Source organism: Puma concolor, chromosome E4 (assembly GCF_028749965.1).
Source record: "Puma concolor isolate L17-30 chromosome E4, mPumCon1.1.hap2, whole genome shotgun sequence".
Taxonomy (NCBI): Eukaryota; Metazoa; Chordata; class Mammalia; order Carnivora; family Felidae; genus Puma; species Puma concolor.
Window position 1 is genome coordinate 69,526,648 of NC_141683.1, and position 24,617 is coordinate 69,551,264.

A 24,617-nucleotide genomic window follows, 5' to 3' on the forward strand; every position below is an offset into this window, starting at 1 on the left:
TAAGCAGCGGCTGTTTTGCAGCTCAAACACAGCAATGTACCGTCACCTGGTCCAAACACAGCAATGTCACCTGGTCCAGACAGGGTGACTCCCCACACGCCCGCACCCGGCTTCTCCGCCGATGAGCTCGTGGCCAGTCTCATTCCCTCTGTCCGTCCCTCAAGACTGCCCGCCATGGATTACTGGGAAATGAACCTGAGACGATGTATCGCTTATCCATATGTATTTCAGTTCAGTGATTTTTTAAATGGATACCGTGGGGGCGAAGAAATCGCTACCCTGTTGTCCAGCCTCACGAGTCAAAGATTTAAGGAAATGGGTGAATGTTTAACCCCCGGGACAGTCAGGAATGTGCCCACCTATCCTCCGCAGAAGCAGAAGTGGTTTCTAGATTCCGGAGAACAGTGGACGTGTCTTCTGGGGCTGCCCACCGAGGGGCTGAGCTCACGCGGCACACTGCCGTTTGCACCATTTGGATTTCGTTTGGGAAAATACTATCTGCGGTTGGTTTTCAGAACTTCTGGGTTGTGAGTCGCCTGTCGGGGTGTCCCCTCCGTGATACGTGCTGACTCGGGGTCCCCGGGTGGGGCGTGGGGGGCCCCGCTCACTCGGTCTCCCCCGGGGAGGACCCGTAAAACCCCACCTTGCAGTTAAAGGTGGGGAACCCAGGAACGAACTGCCCAAAAACACTGTCAGTGGGGCCCAGGGGTGGGGCCCAGGTGCTTGTCCTACGACCGCAAACGCTCGCCAGCCTTGAGATGGGGAGATGATGGCTTGGACTGATTTGAGACCGCCTTCCCACCCACCACCCCTGCAGCACATGGGCAGGGGCAGAGCAGACCGCGGGCGGGGCCCCTCCTCCTGGGCAGAGCCGGCTGGCCTATCCTCTGATAATGGGAACAAAGGCAGAAGGAAATGGCAGAAAAAATTAAGTTTCCTTATGACCTGCAGCCCATTGAGGGACACCTGAAGCTGGCAGAGGAAAACGTTTCTCCAGGAACTCCCTGCCTTAACGCCTTAACGTCTTAACGTTAATGCTTTGTTAGAGAAAAACAACCTTAGCTTGACAATAGCCAGGCCTCCAGGATCCTGGGAGTTTCACATATGAAAGTCCTTTTGGAAACTTCTGTCCTTACCTCCCCCAACTCTATAACCAGTCACTCCCCACGACCCCAGGGAGGCCCTTTCTACCCCCGGATCCTGTCCCCGTCCTTTAATGAAACCACCTTTTTGCACGGAAGACCTCTCAAGAATTCTTTCTTGGCTGCCGGGTCTGAACCCCAACCCTTCAGACCTCACGTGCTCCATGGAGGGTGCCCGGCGCCCAGGCCTCGCGTCCAGGCTCCGGGCAGTAAGAGCGGCTACACCGGCATGGGACGCGCCCCCATCTGAGCCTGCCCGGAGGGCCCGGGGTTTCCATTCACCGCTTTCTGAAGGGTTCCCACCGGCCAGCCAGGTCTCACGAAGTTCTTCCGGCTGGGACTTGCCCCTCCTAAGTCTTCTGCGACCCCATCGGCCCCGAAGGCTGCTCTGATAGTTTCTCCTGAGCCCAGTGGCAAGCCCTCTTCCGGGACCCCCCCCCCCAACCTCCAGGGAGGCGAGGTGGGTCCCGGGAAGCAGGGGGTGTCTTGTCTACTTCCGCCCCTTCCACCCTTCGGGAGGGTGTCCGGATGCGCCCCACCAGAATGAGGAGGAACCCCAGGAACAGAAGACGGGGGACAGAGGGAGGAGGCCGGGGGCCCTCGGGGAGGCCGCCTGCCCAGCCTGCAGCCGCTCACAACACGGACCCGCCACGGGGCGTAACCACGGCGCGAACGCCCGCCTCCCACGGTCTTTTGAACGTGAAGCCTGCCTGGCCCCCTTCCCTCAGCACGTGTTCTTCTGTCCCTTCCCCGGAGAGCTGGTCACCTCGCTTCCCGAGCACCCGAGTGCGCGGATTCCGCCGTCTGGCAGCCAGCGAGGTCTGGAGGCAGGAGGCCCAGAGCGGCGCACTCCCTCCGAGCTTCTGATCGGGTTCCTGCCGGACAGGGGGCACCTCGTTCACACCGCGCCTGGCACCTGCCTCGGCGTCCCCAGGGAGCCCCAGGGAGGCCGAGGGGGATCCAGAGCAGAACCTTCCAGTTACAAAGAAGTAAGTCGCGGGGATGTGACGTGCGACATGGGGAATGCCGTCGGTACTCCTGTCACGGCATCTTGTGATGGCAGAGGGTGACCACGCTGTTGTGCGCCTGAAATGTGGACAGAACATCGCACGCCGATTATGCTTTAATGAAAAAATGTTTTCTCGTTAAAAAAAAAATTTTGTGGCAGTAATTTGAAGAAATTCCATGAACGAATAGATGAGAAACGTTTTGCAGCAATTTAGAAGGTAGTGTGTTCACAGTGCTTTTGATCTCCGCTTCCTCGAAAACCTCAAGAACACTTTTTCGTGGAGAACTTCACAAAAAGAGAAGAAATACAAGGAAGGGATTGGCACAAGAGGCACGTAATGGTCTCCTCTGGGGGGACGGGGTGGGGTGGGGCGGGCGCCCGGGGTCCTCTGTGGCGCGCGTGTCCTGCTTCGTTCCTGTTGACTCACATAATTGAAGTACAACTGTGTACAAAACCGCCGTGCCCACTGACTACGGCTGGAGGAGACTGGAGATAAGCGGCCACCTGTGAAGTCGTTATGACATTCCGTGGCATAAACCTGTCACCTCCTCCCACCCTCATTAATTTTCCTGCTCGTGATAAGAACATGTGACCTTAGATCCACCCGCTTTCTGAGTTTGTAGGCAGACGGCGCGGCGTTGGTAATCACGGCTCAGGGCACCACACACACACGGTTCATCTCCTGCGACACGCTTTGTGCCCTTGACTGGTGGTGACCCCATCCTTGCTCTGTTGTGACCGTTCAAGTGCTAGGTGGACATTTTACGCTCCTTCCTGTGTCTGTGGCATCTTTCACAAAGGAAGCATTTTTAGAGTCGGGGCTGCTTTCGGGAAACACGGCACGACTGAGAGAGTCGCTGAGGGAGACGCGATCTCAGGTTCAAGGTCACAGAGGCAGTTACACGGGCCGGGAACCCTCAGCCTCCCTCCAGCCCTGACTCACCACACAGATGTGCCCGCCTCCGGGGCTGCGGGTGGCCTGCCTGTTCGCGGGGTGAAGCCCGTAGGAGCACCTTCCGACCCAGCAGACTGGTGTCTCGGCACCTGCTCCTGCCCTTGCCCTCCCCGGGCGCCAGGCCCGGCAGGTGTTTGCTGAGGTGAAAGGGCGCCCCTGCTTGAGAGTCTGCGGGGTGGCCCGGGCCGGGGGCAGGCGGGCTGAGCAGTGAGGGGGGATCGGGGACAAACGCAGGGCCGCAAAGCTCAAAGAAGGAGCCTGGGAGACGCTCAGGTCGCCAACCGCGAAGGACCCCCGTTTCTGTCCACTCGGGCCCGTAGTACGTGCCGGCAAGTGACGCCAACCAAGGTCATCAGGGAAGCGCGTCCTGAAGCCTGGTGGGCACGGCTGTCCGGCGTCCACCGGGGCCTGGGACTGGAGACCCAAGGGCAGACAAAGATTTCGTGAATTGGTTCAACAAAAAATGGTCCCTGGCCGCTCCGCTCTGAGCACACCCAGAGTCCCCGTGGGGCTCTCCTGGGGGTGGGGGTCCGGTCAGTGAGCCGGACACACGGATGCTCACGTGCACACGGGGCACACAGGGCTCAGGGGCCGAGCGTGCCGTTGTGTGCGGACACGTCGGGAATAGCAGACAGGCGGCCGGCAAGGCCCGCGGGGCTCCCCTGCGTGGGATCACGGTGTGGGCCCCGTGGGCCCCTCGAGGCCGCAGCCTTGCAGCCGGGCAGTCCTGTGTCCGTGCGTCCGTCCCGCCCCCTCTGCGAAGACGCTCCGGGGCAGTCCTGGCAGCCCGCCGGGTCAGCAGGTGAGGAAAGTGACCCCCGACGGCTCGAGGAGCCGGCCACAGCCAGAGGAGCAGCCGGCCGGCCTCGCAGCTGAAAATCCCTTTCTTTACAGACACAAAGGACGGTCGGGGACAGTTGGTCCGGGGTTGGGCCGCTGCTCCGCGAGCCGTCCCGAGGCAGAGCGGTGACTCATCCGGGGAGAGAGGACTCGAGTCCTGGAAGCCTGGCCTCAGGTCCATGCGATGAGGGGGCGCCCGGCGCCGGGTCCGCTGACCAGCTCGTGATTCGCTCGCGATGCTGATGCTGACCTTCCCGCCGCTACAGGAGTCCCTAGAAACTTACAGAAAGGTGGCCGAATCCCACGTCCCCGAGACCAGCACTGTTCCCGTGTTTCAAACGTTGTGCCTGAGTTTTCCTCCCGTCAGACGTGCTGGGTGGTTTTGTCCCTGATCAACGCTTCCCGTCAAATAGGCCTCGCGTCCCTGACCGGTCACCTGCCTCTGTCCCTATGCTCCCTCCGGGACACGGGGCCCTTGGGGGACAGATCCCACAGCTCTGCGGGCGTCCCCACCGTCGGGACGTTTCCCTGACGCCCTCCTGGTGCTTCACAGAGTGTGCCGGGCCGGCGCCCGAGTCGCGCTTTCTTTTTCGTGTCCCCTTTCTTTTTCATTCCCCTCCTCTGCCGTCAGTGAAAACACGCAGGACTTTCCCACACGCACTGTCCACCCAGCCGTAACAGAGGCACGCGCACCAGATGACTGGACGGCAGAAACCGCCGGCCGCGGTGCCGACCACCCGAAAGCCCCAGGCCAAGGCGCAGGCACGGTGGGCTTCACGTGGAGGCTGGAGGCGGCCACCACATCACACCTCACCCCCTGCACCCAGGGCCCCTCGGAAGCCAGTTCGAGGGACGGGGGCAGAGGCCCGACCCGGCTGGTTTTTCGGCAGAAGGGTGGCGAGCGCCGCCGGGCTCCGTGGGGAGCGAGTGCCCCGGGCAGGGGAGGCGGCCCCCGCGGCCAAGCGATGGGCTGGTACCTGCAGGGAGCAGGCCCCTGAGCACGACGCTGTGCGCCTGGAGCAGATGAATCAGACCCGAGTTTCGTGGGACACCTGTGAGCACGTGCCGACACGGGGAGTTTGCTGCCCAGGGTGGCCATCACAAGGACACCGGCGTGACCACGTGGGAAGTGATTGCATCCACCGTGGCCCCGTGTCTGATAAGGCCCCCATTCTGAGGTCTGGGGGCTCGGCTTCAGCACGTCTTTCGGGGGAGACAGTTCAACGCACAGCACACGGCCAGGGTCCTCCTGGGGCCTCGGACAAGGGCAGTGCCGCCAGTGGCTCCAAGGCTTACGCTTCGTTGGCACTGGCCCCGGGGACAGGACGGAGACCCGCGTGGTGGACGGACGTGGGTGTTCCATCTCGAGGGGACATCGCAGGTCTTCGGGGCCCCCCCACCTCCCACCCACGTCGTGCAGAAGCCTTCCCGGTCTCTGTGCCTCCGGGCTTTGCCTGTCCCCTCCCCAGCAGACTAGCCGTGTCCCCAGGAGACACGGTCAACCAGAGCGACAGGCTTTGGCGGGTGCACACGCCCGGCTCCCTCACCCCTCTGTCGTCAGCGCACACCCAGGAGAAGACACGGGACCGATGCGGGGCTTCGGGAGCCGCTCCGAGGTCCCGACCCTGCAGCCCCCTGCCAGGACTGCCCGGGCACGTCCGCCCAGGCTCGCTCGAGGGCCACTTCTGTCCTGATCCCGCTCCCCGCTCCCCGCGATCACCTTGCAGACAAGCTGTTTGTACCCACACCGTGACCTCAGGTCGGCCCTAGGTGAAACCCCGGCAGCAGCTGGTGAGGAGGCGGCCGAGGCACGCCCTGCGGGCCGGGGAGGAAGGGTCCCGCAGAGACGCGGTTCCGGGCAGAGGCAGCCGGAGCCCCTGGAGCCGCTGGGTCCCGAGCGTGTGCGCGGCAGACCCCGCAGCCGGGGCCCCGCCAGCGAGTGGGGGAGCCGAGGCCGCGTCACACGGGGCCCCCAGGTCCCGCGTGTGCGCGCGTGTGCTCGCTCACACGTATGTGAGTCCCGGGGGAGGCGGGAAGAAGGCGCGAGGCCCGCCCGCTCCTCCCGTTTCGCCGCCCACCCCGCCCAACTGCACCCGCGCGTCCACGTTCAGGCGCACGTTCACGGCGAGCTGAGTTTTGAAAAGCCGACGTCACGCGGCCAATCCAGTCCCGGGACAAGAATCTATTCAAATCAGGCGGTTAGAAAAGCAGGTCATGTCGGTAACGCGGGACGTGCGGGTCCCCAGGCCCAGAGGCCCCGGTGGCAGGCAGACCTCCCGCGGGCCGGGGTGGTGCCCGTGGACCCCAGCCGCCGGCTGGACCAGGGGCCGGCAGCTGCCTCGAGCCGAGCGGGGTGGGCGCGGCTGCCCCTACACAGGCCTCCCGCGCAGCGACTGCTGTGGGTGCCGGTGCGCGGTTAAGACTTGCGCTTCTTTTCAAACGGGAAGACCCGCGTCACGATCACAGGCACGGAAGGCGGAGCGGAGGCCTCGGGGGCAGGAGGAGCGTCTGGGCAGTCGTCCCATGGGTGTAGACGCGCCCGTTCCGTAGGGCGGCCCGTTCCAGAGCTAGCCGTGCGGCAGACGGCTGGTGACCAGTTTCAACACCGCGGCGTTCCCAGGGGCAGGAGGAGCTAAGGCCAGGCAGTGACCGTGCCCTCAATACAGGGTCCCCCAGCACGTCCCCCCCTCCCCCGCCCTGGGAGATGGACGGAAGGACAGGGAAGCGGCACAGAGGGCTTTGCTGCGGTTTCTCTTACCTGTTGTCTCCAAGGTGTCGAGAGGTGACGCGGTGTCCTCCAAGCGCCACGGAACAGCGGTGGCCCGGCCGGGCTCCCTTCCCAGGGCCCCACTCACGGGCCGGGGCTGGGCCCTGGGCCCTGGAGCTGGGTCTGCAGCGGCCGCCCCCCCACTGCCATCCTCCCAGGCAGGGGTGCTCACTGCGTCCCGTGCCCACCTCCTTTCTTGCTGGCTAACTGGGCCCAGGTCCTGCCTGCTTTTCCAAGAACAGGGGCGGGATGGTCTCTACAGAGCTGCGTCCTTTGCAAACCGTATGATTCTGAGCCAGCTCTTTTTTTTTTTTTTTGAACTATTTTTTGTTTTATTATTTTTGTTAATGTTTATTTACTTTTGAGAGAGACAGAGTGTGAGTGGGGGAGGGGCAGAGAGAGAGGGAGACAGAATCCGAAGCAGGTTCCGGGCTCCGTGCTGTCAGCACAGAGCCCGACGTGGGGCTCAAACTCACCTACCGTGAGATCATGACCTGAGCCGAAGTCGGACGCTTAACTGACTGAGCCACCCAGCTGCCCCCTGAGCCAGCTCTTAAAAGCGTTCGGTTTGGGGCGCCTGGGTGGCTCAGGCAGCTGAGCATCCGACTTCGGTTCAGGGCACGATCTCGCAGTTCGTGGGTTCGAGCCCCGCGTCGGGCTCTGTGCTGACAGCTGGGAGCCCGGAGCCTGCTTCCGATTTTGTGTCTCCCTCTCTCTCTGCTCCTCCCCTGCTCACACTCTCTCTCTCTCTCTCAAAAATAAACATTAAAAAAAAAAAATGCTAGGTTAGATGTGCGCTCCGGGCCTCGGGAGCACTTGGAGGAGACAGCTTGAAGAGCAGCAGTCACACCCGCCCGGCCACATGGCCAGGAGGTGGGGGAGGAGGGCCACATTCCTGGGAGTGACAGACCTGATCCCGTCTTTGACACTTCAGTTGTCAGACTAATTAGGAAGCAGGCCCTGGATTCAAGAAAAATGTCACAGACTCTGAATTTGTTTCCTTAGCTGCACAATGAGGATGATGGGACTGACGGCACACGGGCAGACCCCGCCCCCAGGAGCCCCCTCGGCACCGCGAGCCCCCCACCCCCGGGCAGGACTCTGTGCATATGTAGCTCATGTGCATCCGCTGGCTTCTCCTCCTCAGAAAATTCGTTTGCCCTCGTAACATGTAACTCTGCAAAGCGGCAGAGATGGCCCCGTGCAAACCTGTGCAGAGCTAGGGCAGCGTCTGGGCGGCCGGGTCCCCCGGGGCCTGGAGCTGTGCCAGGTGGCCCCTAGAGGTGCAGAGACGGCTGGTCCTTCTCCCTGGGAGGCGGGGAGATGTTGGGGCCCAGCCCTCAGCGCAGAACATCCCCCCAGTCAGACCCAGGGCCCCTCGCACGTGGCCCGGCGCCCTCGGTCCACATGGGGAACCGAGAGAGGCGGGTGCTGGGAGGCAGGTGGCCTGGCGCCAAGGGCTCCTGCTTAGAAGGATCTAGTTGAAGCTTGTCGTTCTGCGGCTCCTCGGAGAGCGGGTGGCCGGCCTGACTTTGTCTCTGTCCTGCTCCTTTAACCGAGTCGTCTGATTTGAAAGGAGATAACGTGGCTACATTCTCGTAGGGCGTCGTCACGCGTCTCTGGTCTGCGGAGAAAGGAGCCAACACCGGGATGGGTGGACCGCGTGGGGCCCGGGGCTCGGGAGCCGTTAGCCGGGCACCACCTCCGCTCCCGAGGGGCCACGGGAGTTTGGGTTTTGCTTGGGTCCGTCCTGGGGTCCGGGCCCCCGGTGGGTGGCGGGGGAAGCCCAGAGCGCGGCCTGGGGTCCGCGGGTCACATGCGCTCAAGGGGGAGAAAGAAACTGTCAAGAGTGTGTTGAGTTTGTTGCTCCGTCTCGATTGTCGCTGAGCCCTCTCGCTTGTATTTGTCTGTTTTTGAGACGGTAGCCGGAGATTAAGAGTCACTTTTACAAAACTGGGGAGGAGGCAGCGTGTGAACTGGAGTCTGCAAGTGGGGCGCGGCGGGGAGCCCCCTCGGCTGAGGAGAAGCACCGGGCTCCTGACCGGGGAACCTGGCAGTGGGTGGCCCAGAGCCGATGCCCCCGGAGCGCCAGGGCGCCGAAGGGGCCGCAAGGGGCACGGGGCTGGGGGCCCTTTTCCCGTCAGCGCTCTGACAGCCCCAGCTGGCGAGGGGACACGATGTGCCGGTCAAGACAACAGCCACCGCAGAGGAAGGCAGACGGTGCGTGTGTGCTTGGGGCCGGGACACCTCCGCTAAGTGGGAGGGAAACTCGAGGCCTAAACCGCCACCCCCCACCCCGGGCTCCCGCCGGCCCTGTTCCCGTTTTGACGAGTGGCTGCTCACTCAGGGTCACTCCCACCCCCCCTCCCCCACCGACGGCCCGTCCAGCGGCCTTGTGGGGGTAGATTAGAGGCCGTCCTGGATCAGCAAACTGCTGGTCTGCAAGCATCCGGAGCCCCACGTGGAGGGCACTGCAATTCCTCCAGGCCTTTCCCACAAAGCCCCATTCTCTTCCTTTCACCGGGGCCACCGATAAAAGGACGTGGGCTGTGAACACGCTCTTCGTGTGTCTGTGCATCCTGCCTTTTGGGAGAAAATGCCAGGTGTGTGTCCCAGGCCAAGAAGGGGTGTGTCGCACCCCCACGCAGCCCCGTGACAGACGACACGTCGCGGACAGGGTCCCAACCCCTTGCCGAGCCACGCCCGCCCGAGCTGCCTTCCCAACCGCCCCGAGGCTTGCGTGTGTCGGTGTGGGAGAGAGCTTCCCTCCGCTGGGCCCTCCTGGGCCGTCGGCCACGGCGGGCCGGACCTGGCGACCACAAAGCCACGAAGCCGCCCTCTCCCCCCCTGCTCCTCATTCTGCGTTCTCAACCGCGTAGGCGACTTTCCAAAGTGCACCGGCCCGATGCAACCTGCACGGCCTGCCCTTCTCCCACTTGGGGCTGCCCGGGAGGTGGCACTCGCCTCCGCCCCGCGTGGCTCCCGCCCTCTGTCTCCTCCCCCTGGCCTCCCCACCAGCTGCTGCCGCTCCAGGGTCTCGGGCTTCTGGGGTGGCGTTTCCGGGCCTGCCGGCCCATCCTTCTTCATTCCACATGACTAAGGCTCCTGGAAGACGCTCCGGCAAGACAAGAGAGAACACATTTCCTCATCCGACGCGCAGCCTCCCAGCCGGCCGGGCGAGTGCGACAGGCGCCCGGGCCGTGGCCCGGCCGCTCCGCACACATCCTCGGGCCAGTCTCTCGGGCCCCACGTTTCTTCCTGAGAAAGTGTGGGCTCCCTCCGTGCTAGCCCAGCACGAGGTACGCAGTGGCCTGCAGGTGGCTGTGTGCCCCCCCCTCGGCGGTAGTCGCACGGGACCCCCCCGTTTTAGGGGGGATCTCTGCACACGCAGTCCTTGCCCCAGAGCATCAGCTCTTTAATTTGGGACCGGGTTCTGGCCACGTCCTCACTGCCTGACGCAGTGCCTGTAGACTGAATAAGGAAATGCATTTTTGCTCTGAGTTTACACGCTGATGTTCCAGAGTAGCATTTTAGGCCGGCCCTTTCCTCAGCTTCTGCTTAGGCACTCGGGTGCGTCGGGGTGAGGCCCTCGCCTCATCTGGCGCTCACCACGCCCGGCAGCCGTGTGCACGCCGCCCGCGTCTCCTCGGTCCCCTTCCTGTGCATGACGGGCACGTCACTTAGGGGAGAGCGATGCCGGCGTAAATACTGAACCTCTCTGGCAGGCTCGTCTGCAGAGGCGCCGGCCGGCATCCACATCGGGGGCCCCACGGGCAGCGGAGGAGCTGGGGGAGCTGCCCTGCCCTCCCCCCAGTGCCACCCTCCCCCCAGGAGAAAGTGGACACAAGAGGAAGAATCTGAGAAGTCTGGCGGCAGCTTGGGCTTTGGGCTTTTTGACTAACCCCTGCTGCGACACGTTCGATAAAAAGCCAAACTCTAAAACACCAGAGTTTGGATGGTTAAAAGTTTAAACCCCAGAGATACAGCCTGACCGCAGGCACATAGGAAGTGCTCGCCCAGGCCCTGGAAGGAACTCGTTCTTGCGTGTTCCTGAGCCGGGCTCGGCAGATAAGCCGCCCCTGCCACTCGCCCAGGGCGGCCTCGGGCCAGTTTCAGCGCTGCCAAGCCGTCTCTGTGTGCGTCGCGGAAGGATGAACCCAAGGAGGCCGGATGCAGGCTCCGCGAGCGGTAGGGTCGCTGTCTTCGGAACCCCACACGCCCTCCACCTTTGGCTTTGTTCAAGGACCATCTCCGTAAGTTGCTCTCCATCTACTACGAGCCCACCTCAGAGCCAAGCGTGGACCCTGCTAGGTCTGGCAGATGACAGTAAAGATCTTTCCTGCCCCCCGGGAGCTACCGCCTCACGGGGACACAAACCACACATGTATAAGCAGAACGCGGGGCCGTGAATCATTCGGGGAGTCCAAGAGCGGCGCTGGACTGCTGGGGAGTGGGGACAGGCCGCGAGGGCTGGCGTGAGTTCTGAGGTGAGCCAAGCGGACCGGAAGGGGAAAGGAAATGTGGGCAGAAGGGAGTTGTGCAAAGCCACGGGAGGATTTCACACGCCCCGCCCTGGAGCTCCCCGGGCGCCGGGTCCGGCCCCCCGAGTCAGAGGCCTCTCTTGGGAAAAGTCACTGCTGGGGACAGAAAAGGGGCTGCTGGGTTAGGAGACCCACCACCCAGGTGAGGACGGGTGACGGGACCGCCAGCCGCAGGCCTGGGGAAGGGTTAAGCGTGTGCACCACGTATATTGAGGGTGACCAACTGGGCGTGTACTTGTGCAGTGACAGGGCTCGGAGAAGGCAGAGCCGCCTGACGGGGGGGATTCGGGGGCCATCAGCCTGCGTGGCTGCGTCCCGCAGGCAAGGACAGCAGGAGAGGACACAGCAGACTCAACGCATCGAGTCCAGGGCGTGCTGCACAGATGGTGTCGTCTGTCATCGCGTCAGTGCTCTGAACGCTGCTCACTGTTCACGCGATGGTTCTGTAAGCAGTAGTCCGGGGACCGGGGACTTTCCTAGGCGGGAGGGCCAGGAGGGGAAAGCAAAGTCCTGTGGGGGTGAGACGAGGTCTGTCAAGCAGGTTTGCTGGCCCTTCGGAGGCCAAGGCTTCTGTTTTCACCCTGAGCGGGGCGGTCGTGACGTTAGAGGAATGTTGTCACATCTCACAGTACGGCTACCTGAGGGCTGTGTTGGAGACCTCCTTGACTTTTTGATCCCGCGTATTATCTTTAAATACTGTACCGCATTACACTAAATTCACCCACGTGACCGTCCGGGGACGCAGGGCTGCGAGCCTGACACCCGGGATGCCGGCTGCCGGAAGCCGCTCCTTGCCACCACATCGCAGCCCGCTTCCGCTGCAGTGAGATGACACGAAACCTCAGCTCAGCTGCTAATTTGAGTCTGTTCGTCTGAAAAAGGAAGTGAAATGTTGGATGTGATTAAACGCGGCACCTTCTTTGGGAACAGGCTACGAGTTTCAGCAGCGTGATGTAAGTTCCGTGTACGATAGGAGAAATTAAAAATTCGGCTTACAGGGAAAGAGGTGTACGGATCGTTCTTTTTGGAGGGCAGTGACATTTTGAAGTAGACTCACCCCAGTACCGTATTAGATGAGGACAGTCAAGTATGAAAATGTCACAAACGCTACCGTGATTAATAGCTCAGTTTATTAGCTGTTTTAATAAAGTACAACTTTATAGTGAAAATAACATACTAGAAAGAGCTTTTTTTAAAGCTTTTTTATGATATGCTTACAAAACCTCAGACACCAGGGAACACTTCCCCCACAATGACGCAGCACACACGTCTCCTGTGAGCGCAGCTGAAGGCGGCCGGGCGGGCCGGCTGTTGACAGCCAGGTAAGCTCCTGGTGGCGCGGGGGTCACGTGCAGACACCGTAAGAGGGGCTTCTCAACATCGCGGTCCTGGATGAATAATGCAGAAACGCCACTTTTCAGCTGTGGTGAAGTTTCACAGAGGACCTTCCTTCGGCCGTAGTGACACTTACTCCAGTGCTGCCTTGCCTTTCTGGTGCCTCTTCATTCTCGAGTAGGGACTCACTGTATCATCCATCACAAAGTCGTACAGGACTTTGACCCAGGAGGTGTAGTGAGGGAGGCTGTCATAGTACTCAGCCGCTATCTTCCTCACCTACGAGAGCAAACACACAGCAACGTGGGTAGTGAGCGCTGACCGAGTGCGATCGAACGGGACAGACGGATGCCCGACACAGACACGGAGAAACCACCAGACCTTCCGCCCTCCGGAAAGCCAACACTTCGGGAAAGGCAGCAGCTTCGGGAATTCTAACACAAGGCAGTTTGCATTTCAACACCAAAATATACTTGACCCTCGAGGATTATGGACTCTTTCCCATCACGCTCTGAACTGTGTATTTTCAATAGGTGAGCTGTGTACGTGAGTTACAGCTCAATAAAGTGTTCAAAAGAAACCTCGTCATGCACACCAGTTAACAACGTGCTAGTTACGCGCATTGTCACTACTTGGTAAATACCAGCTATTCGCGGAGGAAGCAGAATGCTCCCTGATACGCACTGGACAGGAAGGGCAGGAGAGGGAAGGCGACCACAGCACTGAGGACGCGGACACGTGTAAGGAGCTAAAGACTAAGACCGCACGCACTGAGCGGGAGCCAAGAGGACACTACAGAGCCCTGGGCCTTACGTCAAGTGAACCTGAACCGGGCCAAGTGTGCTGGGGGCTATTCAGGAAACTCATGAGTTCAAGTACCGCTGACCCTCGAACAACACGGTGTGAACCGCGCAGGTCCACTTAACACACAGACGTGTTTTCCAGATACACGGTGCAGTCCTGTAAATGTGTCTTCTCTTCCTTATGATTTTCTTAACATTTTCCTTTCTCCAGCTTACCTTACTGCAAGGACACAGTACGCAACACTGTAACATACAAAACATGTGTTGACCCACTGTTTACGACTGTTTACGTCATCCGTAAGGCTTCCGGTCAACAGGAGGGCTATTCACAGTTACATTTGGGAGGAGTCAAAAGTCACATGTGGATTTTCAGCCATGCGGGGAGTTGGCACCCCAACCCCGGTGTTGTTCAAGGATCAACTGTATGGTTAATGTTGAAAAAATGACTTTGTCCAAAGGGCAACCACCTTTATAGCCTCTTTAAAAAGTAAGTAAAGGGGCGCCTGGGTGGCTCAGTCGGTTAAGCGTCTGACTTCGGCTCAGGTCATGATCTCACAGTTCCTGAGTTGGAGCCCCACCTCGGGCTCTGTGCTGACAGCTCAGAGCCTGGAGCCTGCTTCGGATTCTGCGTCTCCCTCTCTCTCTGTTTCACCACTGCTCACGCTCTTTCTCTCTCAAAAATAAATAAACATTAAAAAAATTTTTTTCAAGTAAGTAAAAAGTCCACTTCCTCAGGGCAGAAGTGAACACAGGCCGCACGCTGTCTTCGGGCCTGTACTCGGCCAGAAAGACACAAAGGAGCTGTGCCAGTGTCACATTAAGATGCTTTCAAAGTTGTCTTCAGCTGTGTGGTTTCCATCTTATTTTGAAAAACGTGAAGCTTAGAGAAAAGTTGAGAGAAGAGTAAAACAGACACATGCCCTTTCCCCAGGCCCCCCAACGGAAACCGTTGAGTCTCTCTCTCTGCACAGATTCACACCACGTAATTTGCTTTCTTTGCTGAGCCTTTTGAGAGTAAGTTGCAGACATTCTGTGACAACCTACCCTCACGTTCCACCTCAGTATTCCCCAAGAACAAAGACCTTCTCCCACAAAGCCATGATACCATGTTCACACTCAAGAAAGTGAGTATCCGCACGGTATTAGCTATTACACGGTATAGGTTGAAAGCCTCCCCACAGACCCAAAGTCCTCTCTCTGGATTTTTCCTTCCTCAAGCACAAATCCAGTCCACAATGATTTGTCCCCATTTAGTGTTCATGTGATGTGTGTCTGTCATCAGTCAGCATTTAAAAACCTACAGGGAAATCCAAGCGTGTTCCTTCATGTGCTCCACAAACAACACATACAAGTCTGACGGGCAGGGAGACAGACAGTCCCTGCCCGCGGGACGTTTGCAGCTCTGGAATGGATCGTTCACAGACCGTGCAGGCCAATTCCATAGGACGTGTGTATTTCCCAACAAGCCAGCACATAAATCTTAGCTGAGCCCATCGATCTAACAGTGATAAAGCAACGTCAACTCCGGCTCCCTTTGCATAGGCACTGCTCCATCTCGGATATACCTCGCAAGCTGGCAGACCCTTAGCTCCTAACCCCCAAGGGCCACCCCCAGACTTAGGGATTCGGAGAGTAAACCCTGTAACACTGGGGGGGGGCGGACTCGGGATCTCTACTTGTTGTCTGCTTTGATGAGCAACTCAGGTGGACAAAATACATTAGATTCCTTTTAAAACGGGCAAGTTACGGGCACCTGGGTGGCTCAGTCAGTTAAGTGTCTGATTTCGCCTCAAGTCACAATGTCACTGTTTGAGTTCGAGCCCTGCCTTGGGCTCTGTGCTGACAGTTCGGAGCCTGGAGCCTGCTTGGGGTTCCGTGTCTCCCTCTCTCTCTGCCCCTCCCCTGCTCATTCTCTCTCTCTTTCTTATAAACATTAAAAAAATAAAAAATAAAAAAACAAAATGGGCAAGTTACAACTGATTTTGGTCATATGAATGTTTCAAATGACATTAGAATGTTTCAAATCCTTTACTTACCAGTGGGAGGTTTTTCCCGGGAACGTTGGGGAAGTCATGGTGTTCGTTGTGGTAACCCACGTTGAAGGTGAGTAGATTCAGAGGCCCATAATACGAGTAAGTTTCATGTCCCTTTAAGAACATGTAATGTTCAGCTATAAAATGTCCAGAAATCGGATGCAAACCTAGACCGAGTAAGGATGCTGCCAACATGTAGACTAAAGATCTAATTCCAAAAACGTAGTAAACTATAATGTCGAAAGTGATCTGGATCACAGTATTAATCACTTCCAGGTAAGAAATCGGTTTGGGGTTGATGAACAGAGGTCGAAAAGCATAAAAGAGAGGCTGAAGGATAACCCACACGAACTTTCTGAAAGTGGTACAGAAAAACCAGCCTTCAAAATCGGTGGGAATGTCCACATCGATGCCATCACCCCCAAGGTAGCGATGATGGTCCATGTGATACCTCTTAAAGGAAACGGAGTATGGAACACCAATGGGAAGATTAGCAAATATTCCGAACCAACGATTCCACAGAGCTCGGTTGTTGCCGAAGGCGCTGTTGTGGGAGACCTCATGGATAGCCAGGGTCATGGAATGGTTAATGCAGCTGCCGAAGGCGTACGCCCAGAACAGGACCCACTTCCAATCCAGGTCCTTCACCAAGTAAAACGCAACCAGCTGAGTGAGAACCATCAGCACTATAATCCAGATCAAGTTGGGATCGGGTTTCATCAAGGACTTTATCTCTGGATACTTTGCTGTGAAGAAAAAACAAACAATCAGGAACTGAGTAGAGTACATAATAGTTCTGTAATTCTAATTAAGCCAACGCCGTTAAATTAATTTTTTTCTCCAAATCATTAAATGCCCTCTATTAGAGGGAGGGGTATGTTCTCATAGTAAAGGTACTAAGTACCATGTCGCCACAAATTGAGAATTTATGCAGTAAAAATCAGCCTCAAAATCTAGAGTCTCCATACTAACAGAAAGAAAGTCACACATGAGTAAAGATTTCATGGTATCCGATTCCCTTTTCACCCCTAGTAATTCTTTGTATATAAAATTTATAAGTTTTACAAAGTTGTGATCATAGTCTGAGAAATCTATCCTAGTGTCTGACAGAATGTATTATATACTTATGACAATACATGTATATACTTATATATAATGCATATGCAATCTATTTGCACATATAAATACTATATTACAGACAGTATGTACTGAGATTTCATAATTTCCTTTACAGTGACTAAATCACTTCTGTTGCCAGTTTTAACTTCTACCCACTTCCCTATTTGTAGACATTTAGATTTCTAATATTTTTGCCAGCGTAGGCTTCTTACAGTCATCAGGATAATACAGAAAGGATTCTGCTGATTTACAATGCCACTTTCCTAAGGGCTCATTTCTGTGTTATAACTGCTAATTTGTTGGGTTCTTATTCTCTCTGTTGAGCACATGCACAAATATCCAAGCAGGAGGAAAAAGGCCAATAGCAAAAACTCTGCATCTCAGCACGTGTCCCCCAAGGGCAAATGCTGACTCTTCTCTGGTCTCACGGCCTGCCTGTGGAGGGAAGCCCAGGCATGATGAACCTTTGGTTTTATGTGCTGCTGAGTAGGTTTGACCCAGGATGGCATAAGGACAAAGGACTTTTTACTTTTTTTTTTCTTAATATTTATTTTTGAGAGAGAGAGAGAGAGAGAAACGGAGCATGAGCGGGGGAGGCGCAGAGAGAGAGAGAGGGAGACACAGAATCCGAAGCAGGCTCCAGGCTCCAAGCTGTCAGCACAGAGCCCGACGTGGGGCTCGAACCCATGAACCACGAGATTGTGACCTGAGCCGAAGTCGGGACGCTTAACCGACAGAGCCCCCCCAGGCGCCCCAAAGGCCCTTTCTCTGGAGACGGGTCATTCAGAATATTTTTGAAGAGATACGGAAGGGAAAAGTGCAGCTTCACCCTCTTTTCCCTACATGTGACATGACGAACTCAACCAAAGCTTAAACTACAAGGCAGGAAGCAATTTCATCCAGTTTTATATATGAGACATGGGGGTGGTGCTAACCCCCGGTGAGTAACTCCCACGTCTCTCTCTCCACTCCCTCTAATCGTTGTTGATTTAGTTCATTTCATCAAATGTTAATCAGGTTGTAGGCAAGAGACCAAAAAAAGTCACCCTACAGGCCTAGACGTGAATTAGTTTAAAACCAATTTCCCTCATATGAATGAAAAGTTGTTCAGTCATTCGTTAAAATAGGAGCATTTGGGGAGCAATTTCCACCACAGGAGAACAACTGTTCAGTTAATTGGTGGATAAGCAGTAACTCACTGATACTAAAATACGTACTTCTGTTTAGACAGAGCTCCGGTATTCTCACCTTATATAAGGATTCAATGGACACATCTGCCACAGCATAGAAGGCGATACGCATTTTATAGGTATTCTAAAATCAGGAGGGGCATGTGGGGGGCTCAGTCATTTAGGCCTCTGACTCTTGATTTCAGCTCAGGTCATGATCTCCTGACAACACCCCACCCCACCCCACGTCCCCAGTCCCATGTCCCTGCTCTGCGCTGACAGGGCAGAGCCTGCTTGGAATTCTCCCTCTCTTCCTGCCCCTCCCCTGCTCACGCTCTCTAAGCGAACATTTAAAATAAAAAATAAAATGATGAAACTCCTATGCATTGTTCTCTAGGACAAATCAAGTTGTCCCAAGTGATTCTGTACCAAATTCTTGAAAAGCTTATTTTAGTCTGTAAAGTCTGTGCCACGATGGTACCAATATGAGTAAACAGGGAAAGAGCTTTCTCAACAAATGGTGCTGCAACAGCTGATTACCCACATGCAAAAGGATGGAGTTGGACCCCTTCCTCACACCATACACAAAAATTACCTCAAAACAGATCACAGACCTCAATATAGGAAAACTATACAATTCTTACAAGGACACAGAAGGAAATCTTCATAACCTTAGATGGCTTAGATACTATAACCAAAAACATAAGCAACAAAAGTAAAAAACTGATAAACTGCACTAGCATCCAAAAACGTTGGTGTTGCAAAGGATACCATCAAGAAAGTGAACCCACAGAATGGGAGGAAATGTTTGCAAATCACCTATCTCATAAGTGACTTGAACCTAGAATACAGCATGAACTCTTAAAGGTCTTACCATTCGTTACCCAATTTAAAATGGGCAGAGAGTCCGAACAGAGTTTTCCCCAAAGCAGATATACAAATGGCCAATAAGCACACAAAAGGTGCTCAACATTATTAGTCACTATGAAGCCAAAATGAGCTGCCATTTCACACATGCTAGAAGGGCTATGTCGAAAGTCAGGCAATGGCAAGGATGTGAAGAAACTGGAACCCACGCGCGTTGCTGGGGACCATCTCAAATAGTACAGCTGGTTTGGAAGGGTCTGGCCCTTCCCTCGAAATGCTACACACAGAGCTACCAATGACCTGGCAATTCCACTCCTGGCTAGCTACCCAAGAGGAATGAAAACACATCCATCTGATAACTTGCCTGTGAGTGTTCACCGCAGCATTATTCGTCGGTGTCAAAAGGTGACAACAGCCCCACAGTCTACCAGCTGGCGAACGCACAAGCGAAATGTGGACCATCCATCCGTACAATGGAGTACTACCTGGCCGCTAAAAGGAATAAAATGCTGACATGCTACAATATGGATGAACGTTAGGCTAAGGGAAAGAGGCCAGCCACAAGAGACCAAGGACTGTATGAATTCGCTTATAAGAAATGTCCAGAATAGGTACATCTGGAGATGTACCAGATGTACCAGAGACAGAAAGTAGATTAGGGGTTGCCCAGAGCTGAGGAGTGAGAGAGACCGATGAACACAGGCACTGCTTTTCTGCCCCCAAAACACAACACTTTCACACACACGTCTTGTCATTTAAGTGTTAGCTTTCCTGAGGTTATTCCCATCTCCGCTCCTGAAATGGGACATTGAGCAGTATTTGCACCTATGCTGAAGATTATATTTTCACGGAGACATTTATCAATGACATTTGTCACTCTCCAAGTGAAATGGTTCAGTGATGTTAAGTATGTGGGAAAAGGCTCATTGTCGAGATAAGCATCAATAAGCACCTTTCCACTTCCTTGATTTTCTGAATATTAAATAGATGGCTAACTTCCAGTATTGAGGCGTTGGGTTTTTACAAGGTGGATACCAGCTTATTCTTGTGTAGCACGTTGATAAGTCATAAGTAAAAAGTATCATTATGCTATCTCTTCGTCTAAGTGATTTGCATCATATTTGCTTTAATTAAAAATTAAAAATTTAATTAAAAATTAAAAAGCACACATCCAAGGGCACCCGGTGGCTCAGTCGGCTAAGCATCAGACACTTGGTTTCCGCTCAGGTCATGATCTCAGTTCGTTAAGCTGGAGTCCCAAGTCCAGTCCCCAGTGGGGCTCTGCCTGGACAGCCTGGATCCTACTTGGGAGTCTCTCCTTCCCTCTCTGCCCCTCCCCCACTCGTGCTCGCCCTCTCTTTCATAACAAATAAACTTAAAAAAAGAAAGAAAACACGCAACTGTATAGGTTCAAGCTACCACTTTACTGATTCGATTTTTTTTTTAAATGCATTTTAAGTGGACCTACTAACTCCTGTTTGCAAACAAGCGTGAAACTTCTAACTTTAGACACCCCAGCAAAAAAAAAGCTTGCTCTCCCTTTTCACTGGGCAAATTGGTGCTGAGACAAAAAATAAAAACCAGTTAAGTACCACTCAGCACCCATCAGTTTTCTGATTTTTTCCAAGAAGTTAAAAGCACCTGCCTTGGAAGCAACGTGACCGCGATCAGAACTCCCCCTGGAACGGCTCACTCGCCCTTTACCTACTCCTCATCTTTAACATGGGGTAACAGCCACCTCGTTACTGCGAGGCCCTACCCCGGGGCACGTCGGTGGCCCACGCAGCACGCTGCCCGGGCCCAGCATCTGGGGCCTCCGGGGAGGGGGGCCCTGCAGACCGCGAGAAGCCTCCATCCGCTGCGCGCGCCCTCCGCCCGCAGGGCCGAGCGGGGCCTAGCTCGCCGGCGGGGAAGGGCCCCGAGTCTGCGGCGGGGACCAGCCGGCGCTCCTCCGAGCGTCCGTCCTCCCCGCGCCCCCGCCCCGGACTACGCCCTGCTCCGCGCACGCCCGCGGCAGCGCCCCGGGGGCCGTGGGGGGAGGGTCTCCGAGCCGCCGAACCGCCCGCCGGGGCCGCAGCCGGGCCTCCCCGCGCCGACCGCCGGGACCCCTCCCTCCCAGTCCCCCGCCGCCGGGGCCGCTCCACATCGGAACCCCCTCCCCCGCAGGGACCCCTCCCTCCGGGCCCTTAACGGGCCACGGGCGCCGGGGAGCGCAGGCCGAGCTCAGAGCGCGCCCCGGCGGCGGGAGGCCGCGCGCACATAACGGGGCGCGGGCCGGGCCTCACCCAGGATCTCCTGGCGCCGGCTGGCGTGGGGCTGGTCAGTGTAGACCCACTCGAAATCCTCTCGCGCGACGCGGTTCCCCATGGCGGCGGCTGGCGGGCCCCGCTCCGGCTCTCGCTTCCGGCCCGGCTCCTGTGAGGCGGCTGCGGCGGCGGCTCCCGGCTCTTGTCAGCCGGCGGCGGGCGGAGCGGCGGAGACAGAGGCCGGGGCGGGGCCCCGCGGTCCTCCCTCTGGCCCCGCCCCGCCGGCCTCGCCCCGTCGGCCCCATTGGTCCCGCCCTTTTGGCTCCGCCCCCAACGGCCCCGCCTGCTCCGTTGGCCCCGCCCCGCCGCCTCCCGGCTGCCTACGCGGAAGGCGGGCTCTCCCGCCGCCCGGTGGCGCCACGGCGCGAGACCTCGGGTGAGCTGTGCCGCGTGGGCGCTCGGCGGCGCCTGTCGGCCCCTGCGGGAAGCGGGGCCCGCGGGAGAACGCGGGTGCGCGGCCGCTGGGGGCCGACCGAGACGAGAAGCCGCTGCCGGCAAGGAGAGGGAAGGGACGAGGACCTGCCTGCCCCCGCCGTCCAGCCCCGTCGGGGCCGGTCGCGGCCACGGCCTCTCCTGGGAGGGACGGCGGTCACACAGCCCGTTCCCACCTCTCCTGTCGAGAAGAAACTTGGGCTGAAACTACAGAAAGGAAGATGACGTTCAAAGAAGAGCACGATTTAACCCCGCGTCCCGTCTGTCAGAGAGGAGCTCAGAGCTGCGCGGCCTGCAGCCTCGGGCGAGGAGTGGGAGGGCTTGGGGTGAGGGTCCCCTCCCCGTGCCAGGTGGTCGCCTCCCCGTGTCAGAAGGTCCCCTGGCTGGTGGGGACCGGGGGTTCCAAGCCGACGCTGACGGTCCCCTCCCCGTGTCAGGTGGTCCCCTCCCCGTGTCAGATGGTCCCCTGGCTGGTGGGGACCGGGGGTTCCAAGCTGACAGCTGACAGTCCCCTCCCCGTGTCAGATGGTCCCTTCCCTGTGCCAGGAGGTCCCCTCCCCGTGTCAGGAGGTCCCCTGGCTGGTGGGGACCGAGGGTTCCAAGCCGACGGCTGACGGTCCCGTCCCCATGTCAGATGGTCCCCTCCCCGTGTCAGGAGGTCCCCTCCCCGTGTCAGATGGTTCCCTGGCTGGTGGGGACCGGGGGTTCCAAGCCGACGGCTGACGGTCCCGTCCCCATGTCAGGTGGTCCCCTCCCCGTGTCAGGAGGTCCCCTCCCCGTGTCAGATGGTTCCCTGGCTGGTGGGGACCGGGGGTTCCAAGCCGACGCTGACGGTCCCCTCCCTGTGTCAGATGGTCCCCTGGCTGGTGGGGATGGGGGGTTCCAAGCCGACGGCTGATGGTCCCGTCCCCATGTCAGGTGGTTCCCTCCCCGTGTCAGGAGGTCCCCTGGCTGGTGGGGACCGGGGGTTCCAAGCTGACGCCTGACGGTCCCCTCCCAGTGTCAGATGGTCCCTTCCCTGTGCCAGGAGGTCCCCTCCCCGTGTCAGGAGGTCCCCTGGCTGGTGGGGACCGGGGGTTCCAAGCTGACGGCTGACGGTCCCGTCCCCATGTCAGGTGGTCCCCTCCCCGTGCCAGGTGGTCCCCTGGCTGGTGGGGATGGGGGGTCCCAGGCCGACGGGCTGAAGGTCACCTTTTGGGAGAGGCCGAGACCGCAGTTGGGTTGGGTGTTATGTCTTGGTTTGCCGACTGGGACTCGGCCCGAGTGAGTCCGTTTGGGGCCTTGTCTCCTTCCGAACAACCGCCCCCTCTTCTGGCCCGCCCCTCGGCCTGCCTCAGGACGCCAGAAATGTGAGGCCTGGGCGCCACTCCCCGCTTGCGCTCTGCAGGCCCGGCGGCGTGTGCTGACGCCCCGCGGTCGCGACTTGAGGCCCACGCCTTTTAAGTGGCTCCTCGTCTCCGCTCCTCTCCTGGCGTTCCAGTCGCGGAGGGCCGATGCGCCCGGTGGTCGGCGCTGCGAACAGGCCTCCGCAGCTTCTGAGAGAGTCCAGCCGGCCGGCGAGACCGCGGTGGTCCTGCTCCGGGTGGCCCCGGCGTCTGGAGTGTGCTTCGGAGCCACGGCCCCCGAGACCCGAACCAGCCGCAATCGAGCCGGAGAAAGACCGTGTTGAGGGGGTGACCTTTCTACGGGAAGTGGCTCGTTCGGTGATCTCAGGAGGCTGAGTTTCAGCTTCGGCAGAAACGTTAATACTGGGGTGGTGGCCGCAGCACGGACGCCCCCTTGTGCGACCAAGATACGATCAAGGCCTGTCCTGCCATCGGAATCAACTCTGTCCTTGCAGAGATGCCTGCCACTGGTAAGATTTGGTTTAGATAATCATGAGAACGTGGGGGTGCGAATGTGCTGTGACTTGCGTAGGTGTTTGTGTCTAACTGGGCGAGTGCAGTTATCATTGGAGAAAGGTAAAAGCAAGGCGCCGGGTGCTGTGGCCATGAAGATCAGACTCTACGAGTGAGTTCTAAGAGGGAGGGGGGATGCGTTGGAAATAGAAGAGAAATTGGTCACGGGGAGGACCCGCTATCTCTAGCATCGTGGACAGACTGGAGTTTTTGATGGCAAAGCCAGCAGTCTGAAAGGTCGCGCCACTGAGCAATGGCCTGGGAGACACAGACGTAGGTGTTACCTTTCTGGGCCATGCCAGAATAAAGGACAAGAGAGACGAGAGAGGGTTTTATGTTTAAGTATGACATCTTGATCTGGCATCTGGGGAGGAAGCAGTCTCCATCGATGACGTCAGCGGCTTCCCTTCCTTGCCAGTTTGTTTTGGAGGTCTCCAGTGTCTGCACAGGACCAGACGGCAGGTGGAGCCTTCTTTTGCGGTGGGATGTGTACCCAAGGTTCAGGTCCCTGCAGTGTGGCTGAGGACCGGTTTAGTCCCTTATGAGGAGGTTCAAGCGCAGTCTTTGTCCCTAGTGATCGCAAATCAGAAGGGTGGGAGAGAATTGGAAACATTAATTCGGACAGTCACAGCCAGATATCTGAGCTGGAAACATTCAGGAACCGGTCCAGTTTACGGGCATATAACACATCCTCTACGACAGCAAGACTAGAATCTAATGTCTACACAGGTGCAAACATAGTTTTCCTGTCTAGAATCACCCCCGCTTTTTTTTTTTCCTACCAAGATAACCGCAGTAAACAAATGGGTTTTTTTTTTTTATGAAATTTGGTCTGATTATCTACGTAGAGCATCAAGAATAGCAATTGACCATATAAACTCTTTTATTTATTCTTCTTCAGCTAAGGCAGCAGAAGAAATGGTTTATCATACACGTGTCGCGTTCAGCCACAAACGAAAACACAATTAGTGCTTTAAGTCACAGGCCCAGGGAGTCTCTCAAAGGTGGTGGTTGCGATCAGATGGTGATGGATGTTCTAGATCCATTGAATCAAGCTCCGGAAAGGAGGCTTGCAGTCCAACCGCTGGTAGCAGTGTCTCTGGCCTCTGGCTTTCCTTCTTTCCGGGTGCACACACTACTGGTCTACGTGGACCTCTGCCTCATCCTTCTTCTCTTACGCTTCAGCCTGTGCATTTGCTTCTTCCTCCACTTAGCCTTCATGGCGCAGAGTTTTCCATTTGCTTCTTCCTCCACTTAGCCTTCATGGCGCAGAGTTTTCCATTTGCTTCTTCCTCCACTTAGCCTTCATGGCGCAGAGTTTTCCATTTGCTTCTTCCTCCACTTAGCCTTCATGGCGCAGTTTTCCAAGAAGATGGCGCTAAGGCTTAGCCATATAAACTC

General features: G+C 57.2%; 1 protein-coding gene and 2 long non-coding RNA genes across 4 annotated transcripts in view; 2 read left to right on the forward strand and 1 right to left on the reverse strand.

The window, feature by feature from the left end:
- The first annotated feature begins 9,079 nt into the window (after positions 1–9,079).
- Positions 9,080–12,257, forward strand: LOC147572787 (uncharacterized). Its single transcript, XR_015246060.1, has 2 exons — positions 9,080–11,699; positions 12,000–12,257. It is a non-coding gene; the product is annotated as an uncharacterized LOC147572787 (long non-coding RNA).
- A 105-nt stretch (positions 12,258–12,362) lies between these two features.
- Positions 12,363–21,050, reverse strand: DEGS1 (delta 4-desaturase, sphingolipid 1). The gene is made up of 3 exons (XM_086693927.1): positions 20,866–21,050; positions 15,429–16,171; positions 12,363–12,868 (listed from the first exon to the last, which is right to left on the reverse strand). Exons 1-3 carry the CDS (start codon positions 20,945–20,947, stop codon positions 12,722–12,724), a joined length of 972 nt encoding a protein of 323 aa, XP_086550053.1. The 5' UTR covers positions 20,948–21,050; the 3' UTR covers positions 12,363–12,721.
- A 1,100-nt stretch (positions 21,051–22,150) lies between these two features.
- LOC147572788 (uncharacterized) overlaps positions 22,151–24,617 on the forward strand; it is a 29,618-nt gene continuing 27,151 nt past the window's right edge. For both annotated transcript variants that reach the window (XR_015246057.1, XR_015246056.1), the window contains exon 1: positions 22,151–23,173. This is a non-coding gene — a long non-coding RNA (uncharacterized LOC147572788). The remainder of the gene's footprint in view (positions 23,174–24,617) is intronic.

Coding starts and splice junctions, on each gene's coding strand:
- DEGS1 (XM_086693927.1), bottom strand. CDS start 20,947: ATGGGGAACCGCGTCGCGCGAGAGGATTTCGAGTGGGTCTACACTGAC. Junction 16,172..20,865: donor CCGGCGCCAGGAGATCCTGG/GTGAGGCCCGGC, acceptor TTTTCTTCACAG/CAAAGTATCCAGAGATAAAG. Junction 12,869..15,428: donor CCGGGAAAAACCTCCCACTG/GTAAGTAAAGGA, acceptor TTGCTCTCGTAG/GTGAGGAAGATAGCGGCTGA.